This window comes from Cannabis sativa, chromosome 1 (genome assembly GCF_029168945.1).
Source record: "Cannabis sativa cultivar Pink pepper isolate KNU-18-1 chromosome 1, ASM2916894v1, whole genome shotgun sequence".
Lineage (NCBI taxonomy): Eukaryota > Viridiplantae > Streptophyta > Magnoliopsida > Rosales > Cannabaceae > Cannabis > Cannabis sativa.
In genome coordinates, this window is record NC_083601.1 from 47,137,470 (window position 1) to 47,164,196 (window position 26,727).

Sequence of the window (26,727 nt, forward strand, 5' to 3'; positions counted from 1 at the left end):
CTACCGAAAAACAAGATGCACCTTGTTGATATAGGTAGTACCAATCAATCTATTTAAGCTCTCTTCAACTGTGTAGTCTCATACCTATACAGTCTCAGAATCATCACACTTGACCTTCCCTAGGCGATGTGAGATTACACAGCTTACCTGGTATTTTCCCGTACGTATTACGGCATTAGTGACTATCACAATCACCCCTTACAGGTCCGACGTCCTCTTCGACCACACTTCCGACTGGGTCAAGGCTCTGATACCATTTGTAACGTCCCCGCTTCAAGCCTTCATTAGTCCTTACACTCATGGAATGATGACTCTTATACACGAGTACGTCAATTTGGCTGCTTCATGGATTGATGAATGACCCTACAAACCAACACGAGTATTTCTAGCGTGCATTTTCCTCACTCGCGCGCTTCTTGGAAAACTTTCCAGGAGGTCACCCATCCTGAAATTACCCCAAGTCAAGCACGCTTAACCGTGAAAATCTTTCGTGATGGGCTACCAAAAAATAAGATGCACCTTGTTGATATAGGTAGTACCAAACAATCTACTTAAGCACTCTTCAACTATGTAGTCTCATATCTACACAGTTTCAGAATTATCATCACGCTTGACCTTCCCAAGCGATGTGGGATTGCACAACTTACCCGGTATTTCCCCTTACGTATCACGGGACTACTGACTATCATAATTCAAATAATTCATTCGTTAATCAAACTGCCCATTGAACTGTATGAGAAATGAAATTGATTCCGTTTTTTGAAATTTTGAAAAATTCAAATATGGTCAGCCAATATAAGAAAACTGTAAAGAAACTTAAACGCAACAAATCATTGAAGATACATGCACAACATCAGCTTTTTATATAATACATATGATGACATGCATCTATTTGACAGCCTAAAAATAACTAATAACAACCTTCACTTCGTAATAAAAATAAAGTTACCACAATAAGAGTGCCATCTATATGAGTCTTGTATTGTAAATTTCGAGCCCTAAGTTTTAGTAGTAGAACTGTTAGGCACTGATAAACAATGTAGGCCCAACTATGTATGAACAATATGTGTTTGGACATGGTTAAGAAAAATTTTAACAAAGTTTTATTGCATTGATGAACAGTGACTTATACATTAAGAATATTTTGTTAAAAAAGAACAGTGAGAACTCTATAAACCAACGTGAACTCAACCAATATTTAAATATAAAAAAAAAACTGACCATATTAGAATTTGTTTTTTTTATGAGATCCCTTGTGTTGGATTGTCACTATGAAATACTTGCAAATAAGACTAAAATTATATATATATTCTTGCATTATCAGTTCGTAATTATTGATACGTTAATTATATCGGAGCATTAATAAAACTGAAGGCCAACTGTAATGCAATCACATAAAAACAAAAGTTACAAAATAATGTTGCCAAGTCTATTGGGTGAGATGAATGCAAATTTGAATTATTCGTTGGAACTGAATAAATTCAGCATTGAAATTTTGGAAAACAACATTAATTGCAACAAGTATAATATTAGCTACTAATATTTTGTCGATTACACATAATTTGGGTTGATCGGGATCTCAAGATCAATTTTTCGCAAATCTATTTGTATATTAAATTTAAGAAATATTAGTTTATGCAATTTGAATTATTTTACAGAATTAATTGAGTTAATGTTTCAAACCATTTTTTTTTCTTTTATGCAGAGCTTTTGTTTTGGTTGGCTTCCTTTTGTTTACTAGTAAAAAGTTACGTGCGAGGCACGTATACTAATTTTATGTTAGATATTTTTTACTTTATTTAAAAGATATAATTAACAATTAAAGAAAAAAATATTATTACTTAGTAGGTGAGATTATTATTATGTATATCTAAATAATGTAATTCATAATTTTGACAATTAAAAGTAAATACTGGATGTAATATATTATATTAATGTTTAAGAAAACTTGATAATTTAAGTGTAATATGTTCTTAAGATAATCCAAAAATAAATAAAAAATTCATGTTCAAATACTAAAGAAAACACAACTTAAATGTGTGTGAAATAAAAAAAAAATTAAAAATCAATCTCTAAATTATTGATAATTGAGGATAACATCTATCTAAAAGTTGTAGATAAAAAATCTCTAGCTTTTTCACAAATTATAATGTGAAATGTTTTAGTTAAAATACTTTATATATATATGGAACACTTCTAAATGGATAATACCCATTGATGGGCACTAAAAAATTAATAAGGTAACAATCTAATAACCTTTTATGGCAAGTTTCTAATAATTATTTTTTTAAAAAAAATTATATTTATTTTTTATAAAATTGGAAATAATAATTATAACCAATACTTTGAAAAAATTATAAATTATTTTTAATAATTAATTGAAATTACTACTTTATAATTTTATGAAATTGTGAGTTTATTAATAATTTATTATTGTAAAACTAAGAATCATTTACATGTATATTAATGTGTTTTTTTTAATAGGAGAATAAGAGTTTGATTGTGGAATCTAATCGTCTTAATATTATTCATGCTCTTAAAAATAAAACGCTACAATACTTCTTAGTTCTTACTTAGGGTATCATTGTTAGAGAAATATTATTATCATCTAATGATTTTTTTTTTTGACATTACCATGCATCATTCTCCTAGAATAACTAATAATGAGGTGTTGTTCATTATTTATATAATTAGGATTGGAAGATGATAATCTTGTCTAGGGGTCAAGTATAATTTTTTGTGCTGAAATTCTTGTGTTGGCAATTGCCATTATTCAATAATGTTTATGACACTTTTTTTCTTCGTTCATTTTTTTTGTTGAAATTTTCTTCATTGGTTTTGTTCTTATAGATTTTCGTAAGCTCAAGTATTTTAAAAAAAATAAAAACAGATAAATGATTAGCATCAAATATCAGTTCAAATATTAATGAGATTTGTTTATGATTAGCATCAAATATTAATGAGATTAGTTTATGATTAGCATCAAATATCAGTTCAAATATTAATGGTATTTGTTTTATTTTTATTTTATTATTTTATTAAATATAAATAAAAAGTCATCCATAAATTTCTCATAAAGCAAGAATTCAGTTATATAACACACTATATAATAGATTCGTGCACAGTATATATGTAATATTGTTGATTTTTTTTTTCTTTCTATAAATATAGTCAAATTGATTACTTCACGTTGACTCTTGAGTAAATTTTAGTAACATATGTTTATGATATTACGGAGGTGCTTAAAAATATCTATAGCTTAAATTTTGTGATATTTACGTGATATATATTTTCATTTCAATTATTATTATTATTATTTTTGTAGAGAAAGGTGCATGGTAATTTGAAATTTTGTTATTGTTTATGTTTGATGATTATTAAAATGAGATATGAATAACAGAATATTTGAAAGTATAAAATTTAAATAATAATAATAATATCAATAGAGTTATAGGCCTATAAATAAAAGGTAGGTAGGTATATTAATTCCATTTACACCATCACTACTTTATATGATATAAGATATATAAAATTCTTCTTCTCGTTCTTTTATAAAAAAAATGACGGATTTTAGTAAGCTTAAAATGACTGGAAATAAGATGTGTATGTGGTTATGGAGAGGAGATATGATTGCTAGTGCTAATAATATTAATATTAATAGCAGGGGTAGTGGTGATGTAGTGGTGACGAAGAAGAATATGATGAATAATTACAGTAAGCGCAGCAGTAATAATAGCAGAACATTTTTTATTGGTGTCATATTTTGGTTTATATCTTTTGTCACTGGAACTGGTTTTGTAAAGATTTGTATTACAATACAACATGAATTACCAATATTCATGGGGATGATTCTACCCTTGGGTTTCAGCAGTGTTTTACTACTCATAAGAATTGTAGAGATTAAAAGGATCGTCAACTATTATAATTCGACACACAATAATATTAATAGAATGGGTGGCATTGCCCATGCAGAGCTGGTTTTTAAAAATACATATGCTCTTCTATTGGTTTGTAGTGTTTGGATTGCTGTTGAATTCACCACCAACATGTTTTTGAATGATCCACTATTTTCAACACAAATCTCTCCCTCTGCTCCAGTACATTTTTCCTTTGCTATTATTTATATTTATTTGACTTTTGTTTTCTTTTATGGAGGTTTGACGGCTTTGGAGCTTAGTTATTATTCTGATGATGATGATGCTGCTATTGGAGAAACCCTAGTTTGATCATTAATTACCTTTACCTACTTAATTTCTTTATTTTTCTAATATTTAGTTTTTTTTTTTTAGGGATAATATTTAGTTACCTATTTTACTTTATTAATTAATAGTGTTGCATGCACTTAATTATTTTTCTAGTCCTTATTTAATAATATCAACCAAGTTTTAATATTTGTTGATTGCTCGATCAACAACTCTCTTACTTTATTTTTTCAGTCTGTTTTTTTTTTCTTTTCTAAATATTCTTTTTTTCTTTTCTTTTCTAAATGGTTGTTGGAGATTTTCTTTTTTCTTTTTTAAAAAAAGAATGAAAATATTTATTGAAAATATAATAATGTTATAAATACTATATTATACATGCCATATACAACTAGCCAAACAAGTTATTTATTCATTGATAGATTATAAAAATTAACTCAGATCTTTTAGGACCTGAATCATATGGTATCTAATCATCTCTTTGGATTAGATGTATAATTAGCATTAAAACAATTTAATTGATATATAATTAGCATTAAAACAATAATCACAAAGCCTATGCAAATACAAAGGCTATGCAAATACGTTTTACATCAAAATCTAGTTTATCTCTAATTTTAGCATTCACAAAACTCACTTTTTTCAGATTTTGAATTGTGATCATAAAACATGCAAAAGGTGATCAATCTTAAACATGTAATTAAACATCATTTCCCCAAATAGGAGTTTAGTTCATATTCACAAAACTCATTTTTTTTAGATTTTGAATTGTGATCATAAAATATGTAAAAGGTGATCAATCTCAAGCATGTAATTAAATATCATTTCCCCAAATAGGAGTTTAGTTCATAATTTCCATAGTCAAATCCATAGTTAAAATTGAAATCGAAAATAACATAGAAAAATTAAGAGAGAAGAAAGAACTAGTTGAAGAAATCGATCCGGATCGCCACAAGCAGCTCTTGAAGTTCTCTCCTCTGTTTCTAGAGCTCCAATCCTGAATGAATCTCAAAAATCCCTTGTAAATGAGCCAAGTTTTCCTTTCAAATTCGTGAAATCACAAAACTACCTATGAAGTCGTTAGGAAAGCTTCGCTGCGATCACCAAATCCTTAGTTGCAGCGGCTGGAACATCATCAAATTGGCTTTTCATTCTGCCCATCCCCACGCGACTAGGGGTATTGCTTGTCGCAACTATAGGCAGACTGGCCGTCGCGACTAGGTAGATTGGCCTCCGCGACAAGCTTTGCCTTTATTGGACGTGAAATAAGAGAATATCAAGCGTAAAACAACCTTAAAACTAGAAAGCAAAGATCGAAAACTACCCTAAAAAATGACTCGAAACTTATACTAAAATTCGATTAACAAATATTAAGAAGATTAGAATAAATAAATTACATAAAATTTTATTAGAATCTCATTCATCTAAATATTAGTAATTTGAGACTATCGTGCCATGTGTTTAAAAGTGTTCCATTAGTCGGAGGAAATCTTCTTACCTTCTCCAACTACCACATTCTATATACTATTTTTTAATATTTTTTTAAAATTTACGGTTTGGGTTGCTTTATTTGTAATTTAAAGTATAAAAATAAAAAAATCTCTAATTTATTTATTGCAAAACTTAAATAAATATTTGTCATCGAGTTTGCTACTTAATCAATGAAAGAGTAAATAATTAAAATAAATATTTTGTTTCTTTGCAGTTTCAGAAAAAAAAAATATATTTTTTGTTTCTTTAATAATTTTTCTGTATTTATAAATTGTAATTGATGATAATGGTGTTAATATTTCATTACAATTATCCCAACTATACATTATCACCAAATTCTTCAAAGAGGAAAAAAACTTCACGTTAAAAAAAAAAAAAAAACTTAACACCAAAAATCTAATGCTATTTAAGCCGAAAACATTCAGTATTACTATCAACAAACCCAAGATTATTTTTTGACAAATTCAAAACAAAAAACATGATATTGTTAAATAAATAAATAATAATATCATTATACTAAAAAAACAATGAATTCAAAGTTCTTATCTTCCAATTAAATCCACGTCAGCATTGATAACGTGTTTTTTTTGTTTTGAAAAATACACCAATTAGAAAACCTTATTACAAGATTAACTCATTCTTTCTCCTCCGAACGAATTGGTTCGGAAAGGAATCGTAAAGTTAAACCATTCCGTTGCTTAAACCTTGCTTCATTAATATTTCATTGACCTGAGATCTAGGGGATTAGGATATCAGAGTTATCCCCAATTCAAAAGTTTTGATTTTCAAGTTACAACATTTCTGATGCGCATTGGCTTTTACCAGATCTGCGTTTCACCTTCACCACTCTATTTCGTTTTGGATTTGATTCACCTTCAATGGATTACTCAGTAATTCCCAAAAATTCATACGTCGAATTACAGACGAAGAACGACGACGACCCGAGAAACCCTAGATCTCATGGAAAGTTGCTACCTTTAGATGAGGAAAGTTATCTAGGATCTAAGAACAGTAATGGGCATGAATTATTCGAAGATGTGGATGGTTTTGATGAAGATCATAGTTTTGAGTTTCATGTCGATAATTATCCCCTTATTGTTGATGGCTCTAATTCTAATAATCATGGGTCTGGTGTGTCAGGGGCGGTGTTTAATCTCACAACGTCGATTATTGGGGCTGGGATCATGGCACTGCCTGCAACCATGAAGGTACTCGGTTTAGTTTTGGGTTTTGTGTTAATAATTTTGATGGGTATTGTTTCTGAAATTAGCGTCGAATTATTGGTGAGGTTTTCAGTTTTGTGTAAGGCCTCTTCGTATGGTGAGGTTGTTCAATGTGCATTAGGAAGACCCGCCAGAATCTTGTCTGAGATTTGTATAATAGTGAATAATGGTGGTGTATTGGTTGTTTATTTGATCATTATGGGGGATGTCATGTCCGGTTCTCTTCATCATATTGGTGTGTTTGATCAGTGGTTGGGACATGGGTTTTGGGACCATAGAAAGCTTTTGATATTGGCTGTTTTGGTGATTTTTCTGGCACCCCTTTGTGCATTAGAAAAGATTGATTCTTTGAGCTTGACTTCAGCTGCTTCTGTGGCTCTTGCTGTTGTTTTTGTTGTGGTTGCTTGTGTTGTTGCTCTTATTAAGCTCGTAGAGGGGCGAATTGAAACACCGAGGTTGGCCCCGGATTTCAGTTCAAAGGAGGCAATTCTGGATTTGCTTGTAGTGATTCCTATTATGACTAATGCTTATGTTTGTCACTTTAATGTTCAGCCAATCTATAATGAACTTGAAGATCGTTCTCCTCAGAAGATGAACCGAGTTGGTAGACTCACAACTGCTCTTTGTGTTGTGGTCTATGCTTCCACAGCTATATCAGGATATCTTCTCTTTGGGAAAGATACAGAATCTGATATACTGACCAATTTTGATAAAGATTTAGGAATTAGATTCAGTTCTGCTTTGAATTATATTGTTCGGGTCGGTTACGTTCTTCATTTGATTCTTGTTTTCCCAGTTATCCATTTCTCACTTAGGCAAACTGTGAATGCTTTGCTGTTTGAGAAATCAGCTCCATTATCAGAGAGTAGGAAGAGGTCATTGGCCTTGACAGTGGTTCTGTTAGCACTCATTTATATTGGATCCACTATGGTTCCAAACATTTGGACAGCTTTTAAGTTTACAGGAGCAACAACAGCTGTGTCATTGGGATTCATATTCCCATCTCTCGTTGCTTTAAGATTAAGTCGAAAAGGGGAGAGTTTGAACCTTGGGGAGAAGCTTCTTTCATGGATGATGCTAATTATGGCTGGAACTGTCAGCATTGTTGGAGTGGTTGGAAACATATATAGCCTCAAAAGCCAATCAAAATGATTTCCCTTGTAGAGTTTTGATGGGTTGAGTAAAATTTCTCTGTTTGTATGTTGCTATGCAGTCAGTGTGTCTGCTTTTCAGATCTGAAAATGAAGTTTTCCAAGGTTAGATCTTTACCAGTGAAGTCTAATTACCCTAGGAATTGAATGAAGAGGGTAGGTTAGATCTTGACAACACTTGTCATATTCAACATAAAATTCTTTTCTTTCTTTTTTTATTGTCATTCTTACAATCAATACTTTGAGGTTAGCCCCACTTTTGAGAGCATTCCTCATGTCAGGAAAACAGTTTATACTATTTGTTACAAATGTGTAAGTTATATTCAAACTAAATCCAAATAATTCATGCCACTTATCTTTATCCATAGTGATTTGTCTTTCCTTTTTCATTCATTTTTTGTTTACAAGATATTGTTGGTCGATTGTAATTTCCAAACACCATGTCACATAAAATGCATTCCATGCTTTAATGCACAGTATTAGGAACTTGTTTGGCCTATCTTTTATTACTGCCAAAAGAGAATATGGTTCTTTCTTTTTTTTCACTCTACTTCTGTTATATACAAGAAAATTGTCTGGAAATCTCATTCTCATACCAATAATTGACAAGTCTGTTGACTTTAATTATAAGGTTTATGTTGTTCCAGAATGATGATCAACAATAATACCATCTTGAAAATGGTAAGTTTTGGAGAACAATTTCATAAGAGAGTGAGGTTCTTCAGTATCTGAATTGATCAAACAACTCTCTATCTAGCTTGTTTATTTTAAGTGAACATTTTTCCACTCATCAAAATTGTCCAAGTAGGAAAATTCTTGCCTTAGAATGAATTAAAGAACACCTGAGCTTCAAGCAACAAACAGATCCTACTTAGCAAACCCAGAAATCATGGAGCTTCGAGAAATGAGTCTAAGACAACACACTTAAGCTTGGATGATTAATGCAATCAAACTAACCGAGATCGAACTGATCAATTTCGACATCTATCTCTATTAGATTTTGGGTTGATAATCATGTGTAAGATACCGGTATCAAATTCTGAGTTCCAATATCTCTCGCCAATGACCGAGATCAAGTACTACCACTAGCTTGAGCTTCATACTCTTTCTCAACTCAACCAGATGATACATTCTCAACCACTCTGTTTTTGGACCTTAGATCAAAACCTGGTGTGCCTCGGCAACTAGGCCCACTTTTGTTATTTGTTGAAAAGTTTCGGGCCGAGCCTGGAAATCAAATTATTGGGCCTAAAAACTGGACTAAGTTGGCACAGTTGTTTCCAATACCAATTTGGAATTTTATCATGATTTAACAAATACACATAGTTTTTATGTGGTACTATGTGTAATCATTGATGAGTTAGTTAACAAAAAATAATTTGTATTATTGGGTTAATATTTTGTTAAGCAAAAGTAAACGCTTAAACATACATAATTAACACTATATAATATAATCATTATGGCTAACAAACACATGTCAGCATCAGTAATTGATTATGTCGTTTTGCCTAAGCTATATAAAAAAAGGTTTCTCCTCTTTTTACTCAATTAACTCCTTCATGTTAACATAAATTAACATTATAATCAGGTAATTTTTAATTCAAAGTTTCACAAGTACAATCATAATTAATTGGCTGCCTTAGTATATAATGCACGCATATTTATTTATTTATTATTTAAAAATTAAACATAGGATCTTGAACTATAGCTGACCAGTACTATGTCATGCCCCCATGCACTGATTTTTTTTTTTTAATGAGATCCAAAAGATACTGATGTACTGTCGAGTCAATAAATAGGATATGTGGGAAGTGCAAACATAAATGATTTTATTAGTACTTATATGGTCCATTCTTTTTCCTGCATTTATGCCTCTAATAATCTTAAAAAACATATATATATATATATATTTATATTGCTCTTTATTAATTGAAAATAAATAATTTGCATATTAGTGTGAAATTTGCTGACTCTTGTTTACTCTTTTCCAAGCACGTTTTAATAATTATGCTTTTTTTTTTAAAAAAAATATATATAAAAATAATAATCTCTTTTATTTACTTACAAATTAAATGCACATTCAATAATGATATTATGATATTACTATGAGCATTGCATTAAAGACCAATGCTGAAGACGATGTCGCGTTGATTACGATACTCTCTAAAAAGCTTTATTATATTAAATTATATGGGAATCTTGGTTACTTACAAATAGCGATATTATCGACACATAAGAGAAAGACCACCTGTGCGCTTTAGCATTTCTCTATTACTATCTACTAAAAAGATGGTTTGACGATAGAGATGTTTCTTCTAACTATATCTATGTTTTGAATGATTCAAAAGTCTATGTAATAATCACACTTAGTATATCCTGCTGCACTTTATATTTATATTTATATACAAATATTATTTAAATCTTATATTTGAGAAAAATTAGGATTATGTTAAATGATATTTAGTTAAATTCTGTAATTTGTATAAAAGAGAACATAATCATACCATGTGGCTGATTTTTGGTCGAACTATACTTTTTATCCTAACTATGAACCTTAAAACTTTCTTATTCTAATGCTAATAACAAATTGTGGTTTAATTTCTATTTTATTTTTAACCGAAGAAAATTTAATTAAAATTAAACTCATCAATGTATTATTATTTAAAATGATATTTACTCATTAATTAACTAATTAATTGAATCCTGGTACATGTATTTGCTATATACATAATTAATTTTGGAATTTTCACCTAACTCGATCCCATTTCTTCTAGAAAAAAGAAAAAACTTATATAAATTGATGGTAGAATGTGTATATATATATATTGATTACACGTGTAGTCTGAATCTCATGCATGTATATAATACTAGTACATAATATTTATGATTATTATGGGTTATACGTAAAGTGATTATGTTCACGAGAATGATGATATAGTGTTTGGTTCAATGAAAATATATTAATTATTGGGTGACGAGTCTTATCTTAGCTTCCAACGTGGGCTGTCGACTCATTCAAATATTTTCTTGTGTTAATAATTTATATATATGTATACATACATATATAATTAAACTAATTAACTTGTTTTTACTTTGTCATGAATCTATATATTATGGTATTTATTTATAGTACAATAATATCATCATATGATGATTTGTTTGTTTCAAAGGCTCCAATTTAGCAAATAATAATGTATAGATGTATAGTACTCAATCATTCTATACCATAAATATATTTAATTAATTTAGAGAATAATATTTTGGATTCACATGGAAATAGTATCCAAATATTTTTGAAAGAAAAAAGACCCGTGATAAACCTTTTATTTATTAGTCCACAATCCATATAAAGGGTTTGTGAACACAAACAAAAAATAGTAATTGATTACAATATCTAACTTTAATTTTTTTTTTATAATAATAATAATTATGTATAGTTTTTTTGGCATTTTTAGTGACAAATTTTCATGATAAGATTTGGATATATATAAAAAGTAAGGGCTTTAATCCAAAATTTAGGAGCCACAACAAGGTTGATAGAGTATGCTATTTTATTATACTTTACTTTATGATCTTGGCAATTAGCTACTCTACTCACTGTGGAAATTAATGCTTAAAATTAAAGAGAGAATAATAAAAATATAATTAAAAATTCATGCGAAAAGCAGCCGACCAAAATAAATATACAAGATATATAAATCTCTAAAAATAAATATAAATATATCTAAAGTTTCTTAGTTCTCGGTTAAAGAAGTCAATTAATTGATTCATATAAAGAAAATTAAGGAGGACTACTTAATTAAAAACTTGCATGAATGCAGCCCTTTATGAAAAACATATAAAAGTAAAGTGTCTTATATTTATATTCACACCAATTATATTTAATTAATTTTGTTTTCTATATATAAATTAATGAAAGCATTAATTAAATAACACAATGTTTATTTGTAACATATACTTTTTTTTTTATCAACATTTGTGGAAATATAAACTTGTTAGATTGAGAATGTTATAAGTATTGGTGTATAGTACTTGTTATATTCTTGTTGGTGTAATTAAGTATTAGATTTTTTATAATTTAAAAAATATTTTTGAAAGAATATTGTAACCAATTATAAAATACCACCCATTGCACAATAATATTAAATTATATATACAAAATTAGTTGGTAGGAACCATTAATTAATTATGATGACATGACCAAACCTAATACACAACAAAATTCACTAATAATATTAGCCATATCTATATATCTAGGGTCACAATTAAATTCAACTTTCCTCTTTGATTTTGGGACCAAACAAATTAATATATATTGAGTCTTAAAAAATAAATATATAATAGAAGTACAGCAATAGTCTTTAGACTATATATGATCAACAACAGAAAATAATTAACGGTTACCAACGACTAATATACCATAGCAAATTAAATTCTTTATATTTTCGCTCACCAAAATCAAATTAGGAGCTGACTTCTAGGGTTTACAGTTGAAATACAGTAAGTACATTATAATTAGTTTTATATATATGTAGTAAATGCTTCTATTTGCGGTGGTTGAGTACCATTTGGTTTTCACATGATGCACATACACATATATTATATATCATGATTATAATTTATAACTCATATCTAAGATGTGGACCACAAAAAAATGTAAAAGAGAAATGAAATAAGAACCTACATATATTGGTTGGTAATTCTGGCCACCAAATTAACACACATATATATCAAATCAAATCATGTATACTATTGATGATTCATATATATTATTGGTAGTCGTAATAAAAATAATGAGTAGAAACTATAATATGATCAGTTAAACCAAACATTGAATTGATCAACTTTCATAATCTAAATTTGAAAAATGATATATAGATATAGTACATGCATATGATGTATATATGGTCCATTTTCTCTTTCCCACTTTCATATATCAAATTGATTATTATTCCATATGTATAACTATTATATATATACCCCACACACCATAGCACAAACGATGTATATTGTTTTTCCAAATTGGCGTGATTGAAGGGGCCATACATTATATACATCACCAATTCAAGTTCATTCACACATGGAATTTGAATCACTTTCCCAATCGGTAAGCATGATCCTATCACATGATAAACCAAAGTCAAGTCTATATATCATCTTAATTAATTTATTATGCAAATAATCCTTAATTAAAGACTCACTACTCGACTACATTATAAGTTAAAAGCATAATAATTTTGACGTGTGGAAAATATTCCTATCCCATCCCCACTTCCTTACATAATTTGTATAGATCGATATATATGGTCCCTACAAATGAAATATAATAAGATTTTTTTTTTTTTAAAAAAAAAAATAGAGAAAAATGAAAAATGAAATAAGATTTTAAATGAAGAATATGTTACTGAAAATATTTTAATTTTTAATTAATTTGAATTCTAATTTCCACATTTTTAAATAATTATAAATTTATTGATTAATATTCTAAATAAATATAATTAAAAAATGCTTCATAAAAAAACAAAAGAAAACTAATTAAAATAAATATGTTGCATTAAAAATTAATTTTATGAGGCAAAATGGAAGAAGCTATTATCACTAAATATAATTATATTCTATATTTTGGTTATATAAATATTTTCTTGAAAATTAGACAGCTGAGTCGTGTCTCAACATAAAATTGCTCTAATTAAATTGTAGGTTATTATTTTAATTGATTGTCATTGATAAAATTCTATTATTTATTAGAAAAACTAAAAATGATTTTAAAAAATGTATATTTGAAAAAGAAAAATGTTACATTATAAGATGAATTGTAATGTAGACACGTTAAGAATTAGTTTGTTGATAGAACATGGCATTGGGCATTGGCAATGGCATGCATGCCCTAGTCCCTACACCATTTCCTCTATCAAAAATATCTTTTTCTTTAGTCACTCTCAAGTTTCAACACAATAACTAAACCATGACCAAAACTAAAACTCATCACCACCCCCTAAATTAATCTATGTCTCTCTCTCTTTCTTCACCACTTTTTTTCTTATTATTATTATTTTTATTATTTCATTTTACTATTCTATAAAATAATATTCCAAAGTAACATATCACACATACACACACACCCTTCTTCTTCTTCTTCCCATACTTTATATATATATATCTTTATTTCTCTCTCTCAAATCATCACAATCCAAAAATCACATTAATTACACTTTCCCATTTCAAAGTTTCAATCTTTATAGCAAAAGAGAGCATAGCAGAGCAGCCATGGACTGGTTTTCATGGCTGTCCAAAACAGGGCTTGAACCAACACTAGTCTACCAGTACGGACTAGCCTTTGCTCAAAACGAGCTTGAAGAAGAAGACATAGTCTACTTCAACCATGAATTTCTTCAAAGCATGGGAATCTCCATAGCCAAACACAGGCTTGAGATCTTAAAGCTCTCAAGGAAAGAAATCAACAAGCTTAATAATGGAACAAGACCCATGACTACCAGACTTCTTGTGGCCATTAATAGAACTAAGAGATGTTTGGCTAAGTGTATAAAGATGTTAACAACAACTCATAAAGAAGATTCATCCTCATCTTCAGCTCTTATGGTTCTTCCAAGGCCTACTTATGGAACAAGATTCAGAGGAGCTATGCTTAAGAGGAATAAGAAATTCATTTCTGCCAAACAGGGGAGATTGCTTCAACTCACAAATGGGTCTCCATCTCCAATGGTTAGGTATGGGAGTATGACTAGAATTGAAAGCTTTTCAAGCCCAGTTGTGTATGATCTCAAAAAAGAGCAGAAAATTTATGAACAAGAAGAAGAAGAAGAAGAAGATCAAGATGGTTATTGGTCTACTGGTGTTGAAGAGATCAGGTGGGATACTATGTTTCAGGATTTGAAACCCACATGAATTTTTTTCTTTCATTGTTTTGATTTTGATGATAAACAGAAAAGAATTATTGTTAATTTAATGGTGTGAGATGGGTTTTTGTGTTCTTCCACCATAGGTAAATGGATTTTGTGTTCTTCTTTCTTTGAGTATTTTAAACTTTATTTGGTTAAATTTGTCTCTGATTTTTTTTGAGTATTTTAATTTAATATTTTTAACATTTTGTTCTTGGGCCTATTATTCTCTTTTGTATGATTCTGTTATTTATGTTTGAGTAAACTGAAATCACCATTAATTGTGGAAGAAATGATTATGTCGGTTCAAAAAAAATAAATAAAAGGAGAAGAAACATGGCTATGAATTGCACTCCACTTGAAATTGAATTCAATGCTTTTGGCTTTATCTTCCTATTTTTTTTTTTTCTTTGGGTGGTGAAGAAAAGAAGCTACTTACTTTACTTAACATGAGGTTTCTTTGTATTATACCAGTCAAAAATATATAAATAAAAGAAGAAAAAGTTTAGTCCATGTGTCTGTCGATTTTCTTGACTTTGACAAATTCACAGCCTTTTGAAGCTTTGATTTTGAGTTGGAAAGCTAGCCATAAACCACATATCATAATAGAGATTGATAAGGATTATATAATGAGCTCTGTTTTAACATGGTGTAATAATATAAACTATAGATACCTAAAAGCAAGTCTCTAACCAAGTTCTAGGGTGTTGCCCAAAATTTGTTATTTTTAAGAAAATCTTATATAATATTGTATTTTTGAAAAAAAAAATTAAAAGCTTCTTTGTAAATAGAAAAAAATAGCATTTTTTAAAATTAGGAGTCTTATTAAGTGGAGATCCTAAACATAGGCCTAACTCGTTTGTGCCTTGGAATAATTAAGGTGAACAAAATGCATTGGAAATTACACAGGAAAAGTGAATATCCATTTCATGTACATATATATATATATACCAAGTACACAAGCAGAGGAGATATTCCTAAGGAACTGTTTGTTTATGAGTCAATAAGAGCCATGAAAGTCAAGAAAAAATATACAAAATAAATTCAAAACCTTTGAAGCTTTGATTTAGAGATTGATAAGGATTATATAATGAGTTCTGTTTTAACCAAGCTATTAATAATTATGGTAAAATCAGTATAGTAGATCAAAAGTGAATATTACACATTAATTTGAATAATTACTTCTAAGCTCTAAATCACATAGCCCCAATAGGACACAAGTGCACAAGCAAATATTCCTAAGGAACTGTTTGTTGAACTTCTAAGATGATGGTATTTTACATGCCCAAAAATCAGTGGCTAGAACTTTGAGGTAGGCGAAAAGAGCCCCCAGAGTAGAGCATTTGGTAAACTGGTCGAACTCGAATTGTTAAAATTATGCCCAAGATTGTACCTAATCCACACACACCTGCAAGAATTTGGAATGTGAACCTAAAGCAATTTGGACCTAAGCAAGTGGATCCACCTCCTTGCTTGGCAGCTTCAGCATCATATACAGAACCAGCTAACATAGCTGAGAAAAGAACTGCACCAATTGGGTTGCCTAGCAACATGAAGCTGTAGATAACACCGAAATGACTTAACCCGAAAAGCTCAGAAACAGTTGGAACCATCATAGAATAATGAATTCCATAGCAGACACCGAGAAGAGCTGTTGCAGCATAGAGAGTACCATTGAGAGCTGATGCATACAAGAGGAACACTACTATCATAAGTACATGTGAAAGTGTCATCCATAGTGTACGAGGTATTGTTCTTGATCTGCATTTAACAAAGTCAAATTTCAAATTAGTTTCACATAAACAATCCCAAGTCAGGGTAGTCTTAAGAGTGGGATGGCTATGACCGTAAGTAACCCAAGGCCCTTTAGTTTGAATTTCATTTCTCAAATAAAAGGTCTCTTTTTTGAGTATGATTTGATTTGTTTTGGATATGGGATTTGGGGTTCAAACCTGACAAAGTATTCAGAAACAGTACCAGAGCCAAGGCGCCCGACGAAATTGCAGAAGCTGAAAAGAGATAACAGTATTGTTGTGTTGTTATATCCTAATGCAACTCCAATTTGGGTCAAGTTATTAAGAACAGTTACTCCAGTACCAACCCCAAGAAAAAACACAAGCCAAAGAAGCCAGAAATCTGCTTTTATAACCGCTTCGCGAAACTTAAAATCCTCTCCCCTTCTTGGTCTCCTCTTTTGCTTTATTGCCCCTTCTCCAATGGCAAGAAGTGTATCTATATCTGATGCATAATCATCAGTCTCATGAAAACTCCCAAGGTTTGCAGCAGAAGATGATGGTGTCAACAAAGGGTCATCAACTCGGGTCACATTGTCATCTTCTAATGCAGGCTTCTTTGGTTTTGCAGGAAAAAATGTCATCTTGATAGGAATAGCAAGTGGGGACAAAAGAAGAAGAACCATTATGGCAACCATTACATAACAAATAGAATCACTAATGGATAATGTATCATATAAGATTGTGGTTGTGAGAAGATAAATTGCAACAATGACACTAAAAGCTTGAGTGAAATTAAAATGAAGATTGATTGAAGAATCTTCTTCAGAAGCTGGATTACATGCCTGCACAAAATACATCATGACCAAAGACAGAACAGGAATACCAAGAGCTAGGAACAGAAGTAGATTCAAAGAAGATTTTTTAAGAACCATACTGAATATAACTGTGTAAACTGCAGCACTAAGACCAACATAACCTTTGAGAATTCCAGCAACTGTGCCCCTGTTGAGAGGGAAATTTCTCATGTTTGTTACAAGCACTGCTGTACCGAACCAAGCGTTGCTGTTTGTAGCGATGCAAAGAGTAACAAACAACTGCCATAGCAATGAAAACATGAGGTGTTAAGTCTGTGTCCTCACATAAATATATTAGGCCAAAATCAGAACTGAATATAAGAATGACAAACACAATCATTGACCTCCTAATTCAACAGCCTTGCTATGATCAAAATCAAAATAGTTCAAGAAAAAGCATCAAGAAATAATAAGATTAAGATCAAGATCATAGTCATCATATCAAACAGCCTCAAAATCAGTGGAACCCATCAATTAATACAACAAAAACAATAAACTAAACAAGAATTTGCAACTACAAATGATAAATTTCGAATGGGTATTGCAACTCACCAACCAGTAAGGCAAGTTGGGAAGAGTTTGACTAACAGCTAGCCAAATAACACCATAGCCCAAGAAACAACACACTGTACCCACCAAAAGAACAGCCCAAGGAGGAAACTTATTACAGGCAATACCAGGAAGCAACCCAACACTCTCTCCTATATCATTAGCCACTCCAAGTATGGTTACTTGTTGCTGATTAAAACCCAGAACCGATTTCAGTGCAGATGAATAGAGTGGAAAGTTATAAGCGTTTCCAGCAGCTATTTCAACCCAAACTGCTGCTGCTAAACCCACCCACGGTGGTCTACTTCCTGCTTTCAAAACTGGACCAGTCATCTTCAACAAACACCAGTACTCCTCTGCTGTGAATATTATACTGAGTTTCTGAGAGAAATGTATTTATATGAGTTTTTGCTGAGAGTTGCATAGTCTGAGCTGAGGCAACCATTTACATGTGGTCCCCCAAAATGTTAAAAAACATTAAATAGAAAAGGTTGGATCTTTTGACTTATTATATATCTAATAAAATAACCATAATCATCAACCATGTGGTCTTAAAAAACACAAGAAAATTAAAGACCAGAATCAATTTATTTTATTTTTCAAAGTTGTTAATTTCAGTTTATGTTAGTACAAGCCAAGAATAAGAGTACGAAACAGAATCTGGGGTCAGTAAAATGAGCAACCCCATTATAAATTCTTTCTAGGATGAGCTTAATTGTTATTATAAATTATAATCTTTAATTTAACAAAAATTAATACTCTCTCTCTCTCTCTTCCCATTTGAAAAAGAGGCATGGACTTAATATTTAGCTACCCTAATATTAAGAGAACTCTAGTTTTGTCACCATTTTAGATTTGATTGTAATGAAAACATTTGTTTTTGTTTTGGTCTAGAGGACAGAACACATATAATATAATTGAATTTGTACGATAACATTATTGAATGCCTTTACCTGCCTAACTAACCACCACATAGTTTCACTCCAGCAGGCACTGCGGAGTGACTTAGGGTTCAATTTTTTTTTGGTTTTTAATTGATTTTAAATATATCTTTTTTTTTTTTTCTAAATAAAAGTTCAAAAATAATTTTTTTCCTGTAATATAATAAATTTCAAGATCGGCCCTATCTCCCAGCTATCAATTAAGCTAGCGACTAGGGCTGTTCAAAAAAATTAACAAACTGAATAAACAGTCCAAACTACAACGAATTACCAGACAAAAAATACAACCTGAATAACTTTACGAAAAATTCAAACTGCCCAATGAATATATTGGGCGGGTTGAATATTATTCTAACTCGCACAAATAAGCTGAATAAACCAAATGAAAATATTTTTTAATAAAATTATTCAAATTACGTTAAACTATTTTACATTTAAAGTTTGTATTTTACCGTGTTTAATTTAAAATTTAGAATTTATAGTTGATAATTTTGATTGTATTTGAATATTAAAGTTGAAATTTAAAATTTAGACGAGTATATTTTTTTTAACTATACATTTATCTTTTTAAATCAATTATTTGAATACCAAAAACTAACAACAATTATAAAAAATAAAAAATAAATATGGGTTTAAAGAATTATGACCTACCCAATAATTAGAACACACAGACATATGCTACGTGTGTTATAATGGGAATCTCGGACCATAGAGGGCAACCAAATAAGTGACCTTATACAGGCACTCACTCACTCAATGGTGCAAATGCACTATGTTGCTCGCTTACTCATCTTATATGAAACCACAATTGTTATTGTGCCACAGTTTACAAGACATGTGTCACAAGTACATGTGCTTATTTTAGTACCAAAATATTCACAAATAATATTATTCCAATTACATTGTCTCCAATCATGTAAAACACAAATACATATAAAACTTCCACTGTTACACTCCATACCAAACTCAAATTCACACTTGTCAACTAACCCCAACCCCATATCTGTTCTTGACCATAATAAATATTTGAATTTTCAAACATAATTATTCCAAAAGAAAATGTAAACTTCAAAAGAGCTATTCAGAAGTTTCTAGTTAAAGGAGAAGAGTTGATTTCAATCTAAATAAATTCACAGTTATGTACACAACAAAGTACAAACAATCGTTAACAAAAACAGTCTATTAATTGTTTTCAAGAATTAAAAAAATCATCAGAAAACAATACTAATATATCACACAATTACTACTAAACAAACACCATGACCAGAACAATCAAGAATCTTCGGCTTTGGACATGACACGGAGCCGGCTAGGCCGCGGCTCGAATGCTATAAGCCGCCGTTGACTGTGCGAAGACGGTCTTATCGGAGACGATAAAGCTCTCCGAGCCAATTCCTCGCCTTCTACTCCACCAATCCTCACTAGTGAGTTCAGCATCGCCGATCTTCTGTAGCTTAACCTACTCGAATTACACGACGCCCGAAATTGATCGTTATTAGCCGCCTTTGTCGCCGTCAAAATCTTGTGGCGGGAACACCTGAACGAGCCTGGGTGCGTCGTTGGGGAACAAACGCACGTCCTCTTTCGGCTAGAGACTAATCCCCCGACGCAGTCGCCGCCATTGCTCTGCTTCGTCTTCAGTAACGAGAATGGAGATCTTGTTCCGTACGGAGACTTCGGAGAGTGAGAGCGTCCGTGAATGGCCACACGTGTGGGAGATGATGATGAGCGTGAGACTTCGAACACGGAGGAATTCGAATTAGGCGATGATAGTAAGGGTTTGCGATTCTGATAAAACGCTGGATTTTCCGATTTTGTTTGAGACGAAGGAACCGACATAGTCGAAGTCATAGAGAGAGGAGTATGAGTAATATGAATCTGATGATGATCGAGAAAAAGAAGGAAAGTCTTTTGGGAAAAGAATTTGAATTTTTCTCTTTTTAAGCGGAAGCACCGTTTGATTTCTCAGTTTGCCAAACCTTAGGGTTTAGTCAAGGATGGTCTATATATAGAGGTAGAAGACGATGGGTAAAAGCGTAATTTGATCAAGGACTAAACGGTAATTTAAAATGGAAGTCCGTTAAAGTGGGCCCATCTTTTGGGGACGAAACCCGCCGAATGCGCGATACGATTGTTATCTTTACGCGCAAATTCTATTTAGAACTTTTTTTTTTTTGAGAAATAATTCTATTTAGAACTTTAGAAGATTATTTTTTTTAAATACAGATTTTTTTTCATTTATTGAATAAAATTTTAAACGGTACATGTTACTAGGGGTGGGCATCCAATCTAATATTTTTTTTTCTCAATCCAATTCAATTAGTAATTAGATTTGGAAAATCATCATCCAATCTAATCCAATTAGATCTCGAAATCCAATCCAATCTAATTACTAATTGGATTGGATCGGTTTTTTAATTAGATATCTAATTACACAGCTAAAGTTCAATATTAACTTACGAATATGAAGAAAAATACGTAAAAACTAAATATTACTTTTTATTTAAGTTTAATACTTCATAAATATACTATTTTTGTAAGTGTAATGTAGCTAAAAGTTTTAAATAATTAAAACAACAACATTTTTAAATAATAAAATAAATCAAAACATTATAAAAATAAATACACAAAACAATCAAGTATTACAAATTCAATACACAAAAAAAATCTAATAAAATATAATAAATATATATTATATTTGGGAAATTTGAATTTCCATACTTACAAAACCCCATTATTTTTTTCCTAAATACATACTCACTAAAATTTGTAATATATGCCAATTTTACTAATTTTCCAAAACTAACCCTCCCATTTGAATTCCTACTCTCTCTCAACTCACCAACACCCAACGCCACCCATCAACCCCAAACGGTGACCCATGAAACGCCACCACGCTCACCCCCCATCACGACGCTCACCCACGGAACCCGAAGAAAACCCCAACCTCACCTCTCTCTTCGTCTCTCTCAACCGAGAAAAAAACTCCAGTGGTCCGATGGTCAGACCATGGGTCCGATGGGGTCCGACCAATCGGACCCATCGTCCGACTATCGGAGCACTTGAGTTTTTTTTTTTTTTTTCCGCTTGAGAGAGACGAAGAGAGAGGGTCGGGTCCGATGGTCGGACCATGGATCCGATTGGTCCGATTGGTCGGACCCCATCGGACCCATGGTCCGACCATCGGACCACCGGAGTTTTCTTTCTTTTTTTTTTTTCGCTTGAGAGAGACGAAGAGAGAGGGTTGGGGGGGCCGGGGTTGGGGTTTTCTTCGGTTCCGTGGCCGAGCGTCATGACGGTTGGGGTTGGGGTTGAGCGTGGGTGAGCGTTTCGTGGGTCACCGTTTGGGGTTGATGGGTGGCGTTGGGTGTTGGTGAGTTGAGAGAGAAAGAGTCGGCTGAGAGTAGGAATTCAAATGGGAGGGTTAGTTTTGGAAAATTAATAAAATTGGCATATATTACCAATTTTAGTAAGTATGTATTTAGGAAAAAAATAATAGGGTTTTGTAAGTATGGAAATTCAAATTTCCCTTATATTTTTCAATATTTTTTATTAAATAAATAATTTTTTAATATATATAAATTTAATTGGATTGGATCGGTTTTTAATTAGATTTTGAAATTGACATCCAATAACCAATCCAATTTAATTAGAATCTAACTTTTAACATCCAATCTAATTGTAATTGGATATCTAACTTTTTATAATTTGATTGGATTTAATCGGTTCGGTTCAATTAGATTGTATTAAATGATGTCCACCCCTACATGTTAATGTTTTTAATTGAAGAAATAAATGTTCACTTTTTTTTTCATAAGAGCACAAAAACATAATATAAGAAATCCACGCGCTAAGAAAGTGAGTGGGAATGTAATTTGGTGAATTCTAGAACTGGCGGGAACAGTTGACAGGTTTTTCAACGGTATTAGCTGCCACGTGAGAATAAAGTATTTATACATTTTTTGTTTTTTAAGAAAAAAAACTGTTATTAATATTAGGGTAAATACTATTTTGGACTCTGTGTTTTGCAAAAGTTACAGATTGGACCCTGTATTTTGTTAAATGACAAAATGGACCCTGTATTTTCTAAAATAGTAAAAATAGGACCCTGAACTTAATTTTTAATAACTTTTTTTTTAATACAACCAACTTGAAGACAATACTTAATACGAACAGATACAAAAAAATGTAAACAGTTTTGTCATAACACTTTTAGATCAGATTATAATTAAACTTTATTTTGACAAAAAATCAATTCAGGGTCCTATTTGTACTATTTTAGAAAATACAGGGTCCATTTTATCATTTAATAAAATACAAAGTCCAATTAGTAACTTTTGTAAAACAGAGGGTCCAAAATAGTACTTACCCTTAATATTATTAATGAAAACAAACCATTACTTACCACAGTTGATAATTGGAAGTGGAACTACCTCTAACGAATACAAACTTCACTTATAGAAAAAAGAATAAAACTTCATAAACATCAACAATAAAATCTTGACAATAAGACAATTAAGATGTGTAGTCATTAATAATTAAAAAAATTAGCTCTTATTTTTTCTCAGAAATTTCAATTTAATGAAAGTTTATTTTTATTCATTTTTTTTTAAAGAACTAATAATAAACATTGTTTCAACATTTGTAATTTGCAAACAATGCTGATGAGCCATTGCAGCAGAAGACTTTGTTTCTAGCCATGAATCTCTCAATTATTATATAACATGGTGCAAATAAAATGTTGAAACTTGAAACTTAGTATTTGAAAATATAGTAGACAAAGTGATAAGAAAATTCCCACCAAGTATTAATTTAAAAAGAAACAGAGGATTTCCAAACTGTTTTAATTGCCTTACCAAGTAACAATTTTTTTTTTTTTTCAATTGATTCCCAAGCATTGTTTGTAGCATAAAGAATAAGAATGCAAATCATACAACCATACCATTGTGTAGATAAGAAATGAGGCAAGATTTTCGCAAACTTAAAGCTACAACTTTAGTAGGCAAATGCTTTTTAACTATTCTTAATCTGTACTTTTTTTTTATGTATATATAGAAGAAACATGGAAGCTGTTTGACTTCATAACTTAAAAATTGTTTTTTGTTTTTCAAAACTGAAGACAGTTTTTAAAAACTAATAAGGTTCGTTTGGTAAAATTTTTTATTTTAAAATTTGAGTTTTAAACTAGAAAACAGAAAACATCAAATGTTGTTTTCAATTTTTAAAAATAATTTTTTTTGTCTAACATATTATATTTTACATTTTTGTTCACATACTCATTCCTAAACTTAGAATCAAACCTGAACTTGAACCCGGATGGGTTCATGTCATGGTATGGTGTTAAAATATTAATTTTTTTTAGTAAGAAAAAATGTAAAAGTAATTTTAAAAATTTTGTGTCAAACACCATTAAATTTTTAAAATGACAAAAAACTGTTTTTTTATTCTCACTTTTGAAAATACAATTCTAAAAAATAAAAAACTGAAAATACAGCCAAACAGGCTTATGGTTTTTTTTTTTTCACTTTTTAACAAAATAAAAATCAACTTTTTTTTATTAACGAACAAATAAATTTATGATAAATAACTTTAGATTTTTTTTTTTTGCAATCATAAATAACTAGATATTGGGGTAATAAAATGGAAGAAATTTTTATATTTTTCTTAATTGATGAAATTGGAAATATATTTATAAAAGAAAATTGAAAAATTCAAAATCCTTAAAAAAACATTTCTTACATTTTTAAGGATTTTTTCATTACATATCTACGAAATAATCCCAAAAATATTACTATATATATGTTTAAGAAAAAATTAACAATAATTTTCTACGTAAACAATCAACAATAGATATAATATTGTTTCTTGTAAAAATTATAAATACATTTTTTATTAATTTCTTTTAATGATATTTGGTTAATTAAATGGTACAAGCCAATGCAGTAATTTTAAAAACGAAGTAGATATAAAATGACAAGAAGAAGAAGAAGAGAGATTTCAAGCCCAATTGCATGAAATCAAAACCCAACTGAAAATCTTTGTTGAAACACTTAAAATCAAATAGGAATGAGATAAGTTGAGAAATAGCTTTTTTTTTTTTAATCATTAATCAAAAATACTCTCATATTATATTTTATTAAAATATACCTATTTTTATGAATGAGTTGTCCAATAAACTCAGTGAGTCTACTTAAATCTAACATATAATTTATATTAACTTAAGGGATCTAATGTAGACATCATCTTTAAAAGTAGGTATATTTTTAATAATATAAAAATGAAGATAAAAATTAAAACAAATAAAATAAAATGGGTATATAATATAATTTTCTCGATACCAATAATCTTTGGAGTTGAGTAAACTTCTCATCCCAATTTGTCATCATATGCAAATGAGACGCAAAGCCCAATAATTTTGAGAGTTCATCACATAGCTAGACAAGTTAGATTGAGGAAATTATACTATATACTTACTTTTCATTACTTATTTTAATTTTTACTTTTCTTTTATTACTCTTTAATATATACTTAATTTTATAGGTCATATTCTTATTGTTAGGAACTCTAATTTTGATAAGTTATGTGAAGATATATTTGGTACATTGATTATAAAAAAAAGTACTTTTTATTAAAATTATTTTACAGTTATATTTAATTAATATAAAATAATAAAAAAAAAATAGTTCTTACTTATTCCGATTAGATTAGTGTCATTTCTGTAAAGCTTTTATTTTAATTCTGTTGCTCATAACGTAGGTGGGGCTTCGTTCTCTATGATAGGGCCTCTCTTCAGCTCCAATAGGCCTCGTCTTTATACACGGATTTAATAAGGGAAATTTACAAAAATACTAGAATTTGGGTTAACTTTTACAAAAATACTGTTACACGATTTTTTTTTCAAAAATACTGTGTTTTTATAAAACACCAGTAAAACACAAAGCAGAACAACTCAAAACAACAGTAGGACACTAGTAAAACACCAGTGAAAACTTGACACAGTATACTGCAGTATGAAATTTATAAAAAAATACAGTAAAAAAGTAAAAAATACCGCCTGACAATATTTTTGTAAAAAAATAACAAAAGTTAGTATATAATATAAATTTCCCTTCAATAATCTATTTAGGCAAATCTTGTTTTTACAAATACCAACAACTAAATTTGAGCCAATAAAATTAAAGCACAACATTTTGAAGTTGTTTGCCACAAATTTTTCCCATAGTTTATTCTTAATTTTACCTTGTGGTTGATTTAAGTTGTCTTAAACAAAAAGTCATAATACTCTTTATTAATTAGGTGAAAAATCCCACATTGTTAAAAAAATATTGTGAGTATCTATATGTAAACTATAAATAAAATTTTTCTTTGACACTTTTAGCTATACAATTATTTGTAATTTACTAATGTTTAATAATTTAGAAATATTATAAGTGTAAATAAATATTTTTGTTTTCTTTTACCAGTTTCTGTTACTAGTTAATAAAATTGTTACAGATTTTAGAGTACTGTGGTTATTTAAATATATTCATTCTATAATAGTAAATGATTCAAAAAATAGAGAGACATTTTAGTGTTTTGTTGCTTTAATCATGTTCATCCAAATTAACTTTATAAATTAATGACAAAGTAATAATATTTTTGATTAAAATACTATTAAAAAGAAATATATTTTTTTATGGATGAA

At 30.0% G+C, this 26,727-nt stretch overlaps 4 protein-coding genes across 4 annotated transcripts; 2 read left to right on the forward strand and 2 right to left on the reverse strand.

Annotated features, from left to right (window-relative positions):
• The first annotated feature begins 6,227 nt into the window (after positions 1–6,227).
• On the forward strand, positions 6,228–8,428 carry LOC115707888 (amino acid transporter AVT6E). The gene has a single exon (XM_030635981.2). The coding sequence runs from the start codon at positions 6,569–6,571 to the stop codon at positions 8,063–8,065; it is 1,497 nt and encodes a 498-aa protein (XP_030491841.1). The 5' UTR covers positions 6,228–6,568; the 3' UTR covers positions 8,066–8,428.
• A 5,903-nt stretch (positions 8,429–14,331) lies between these two features.
• Positions 14,332–15,093, forward strand: LOC115703576 (uncharacterized). The gene has a single exon (XM_030630802.2). It carries the CDS (start codon positions 14,332–14,334, stop codon positions 14,968–14,970), a length of 639 nt encoding a protein of 212 aa, XP_030486662.2. The 3' UTR covers positions 14,971–15,093.
• A 965-nt stretch (positions 15,094–16,058) lies between these two features.
• Positions 16,059–18,576, reverse strand: LOC115707889 (protein NUCLEAR FUSION DEFECTIVE 4). Its single transcript, XM_030635982.2, has 3 exons — positions 18,106–18,576; positions 16,916–17,793; positions 16,059–16,724 (listed from the first exon to the last, which is right to left on the reverse strand). The coding sequence occupies exons 1-3, from the start codon at positions 18,433–18,435 to the stop codon at positions 16,256–16,258; spliced, it is 1,677 nt and encodes a 558-aa protein (XP_030491842.2). The 5' UTR covers positions 18,436–18,576; the 3' UTR covers positions 16,059–16,255.
• Positions 18,577–20,129: 1,553 nt separating this feature from the next.
• On the reverse strand, positions 20,130–21,048 carry LOC115705044 (uncharacterized). The gene has a single exon (XM_030632282.2). It carries the CDS (start codon positions 20,892–20,894, stop codon positions 20,316–20,318), a length of 579 nt encoding a protein of 192 aa, XP_030488142.2. The 5' UTR covers positions 20,895–21,048; the 3' UTR covers positions 20,130–20,315.
• Positions 21,049–26,727: the final 5,679 nt, after the last annotated feature.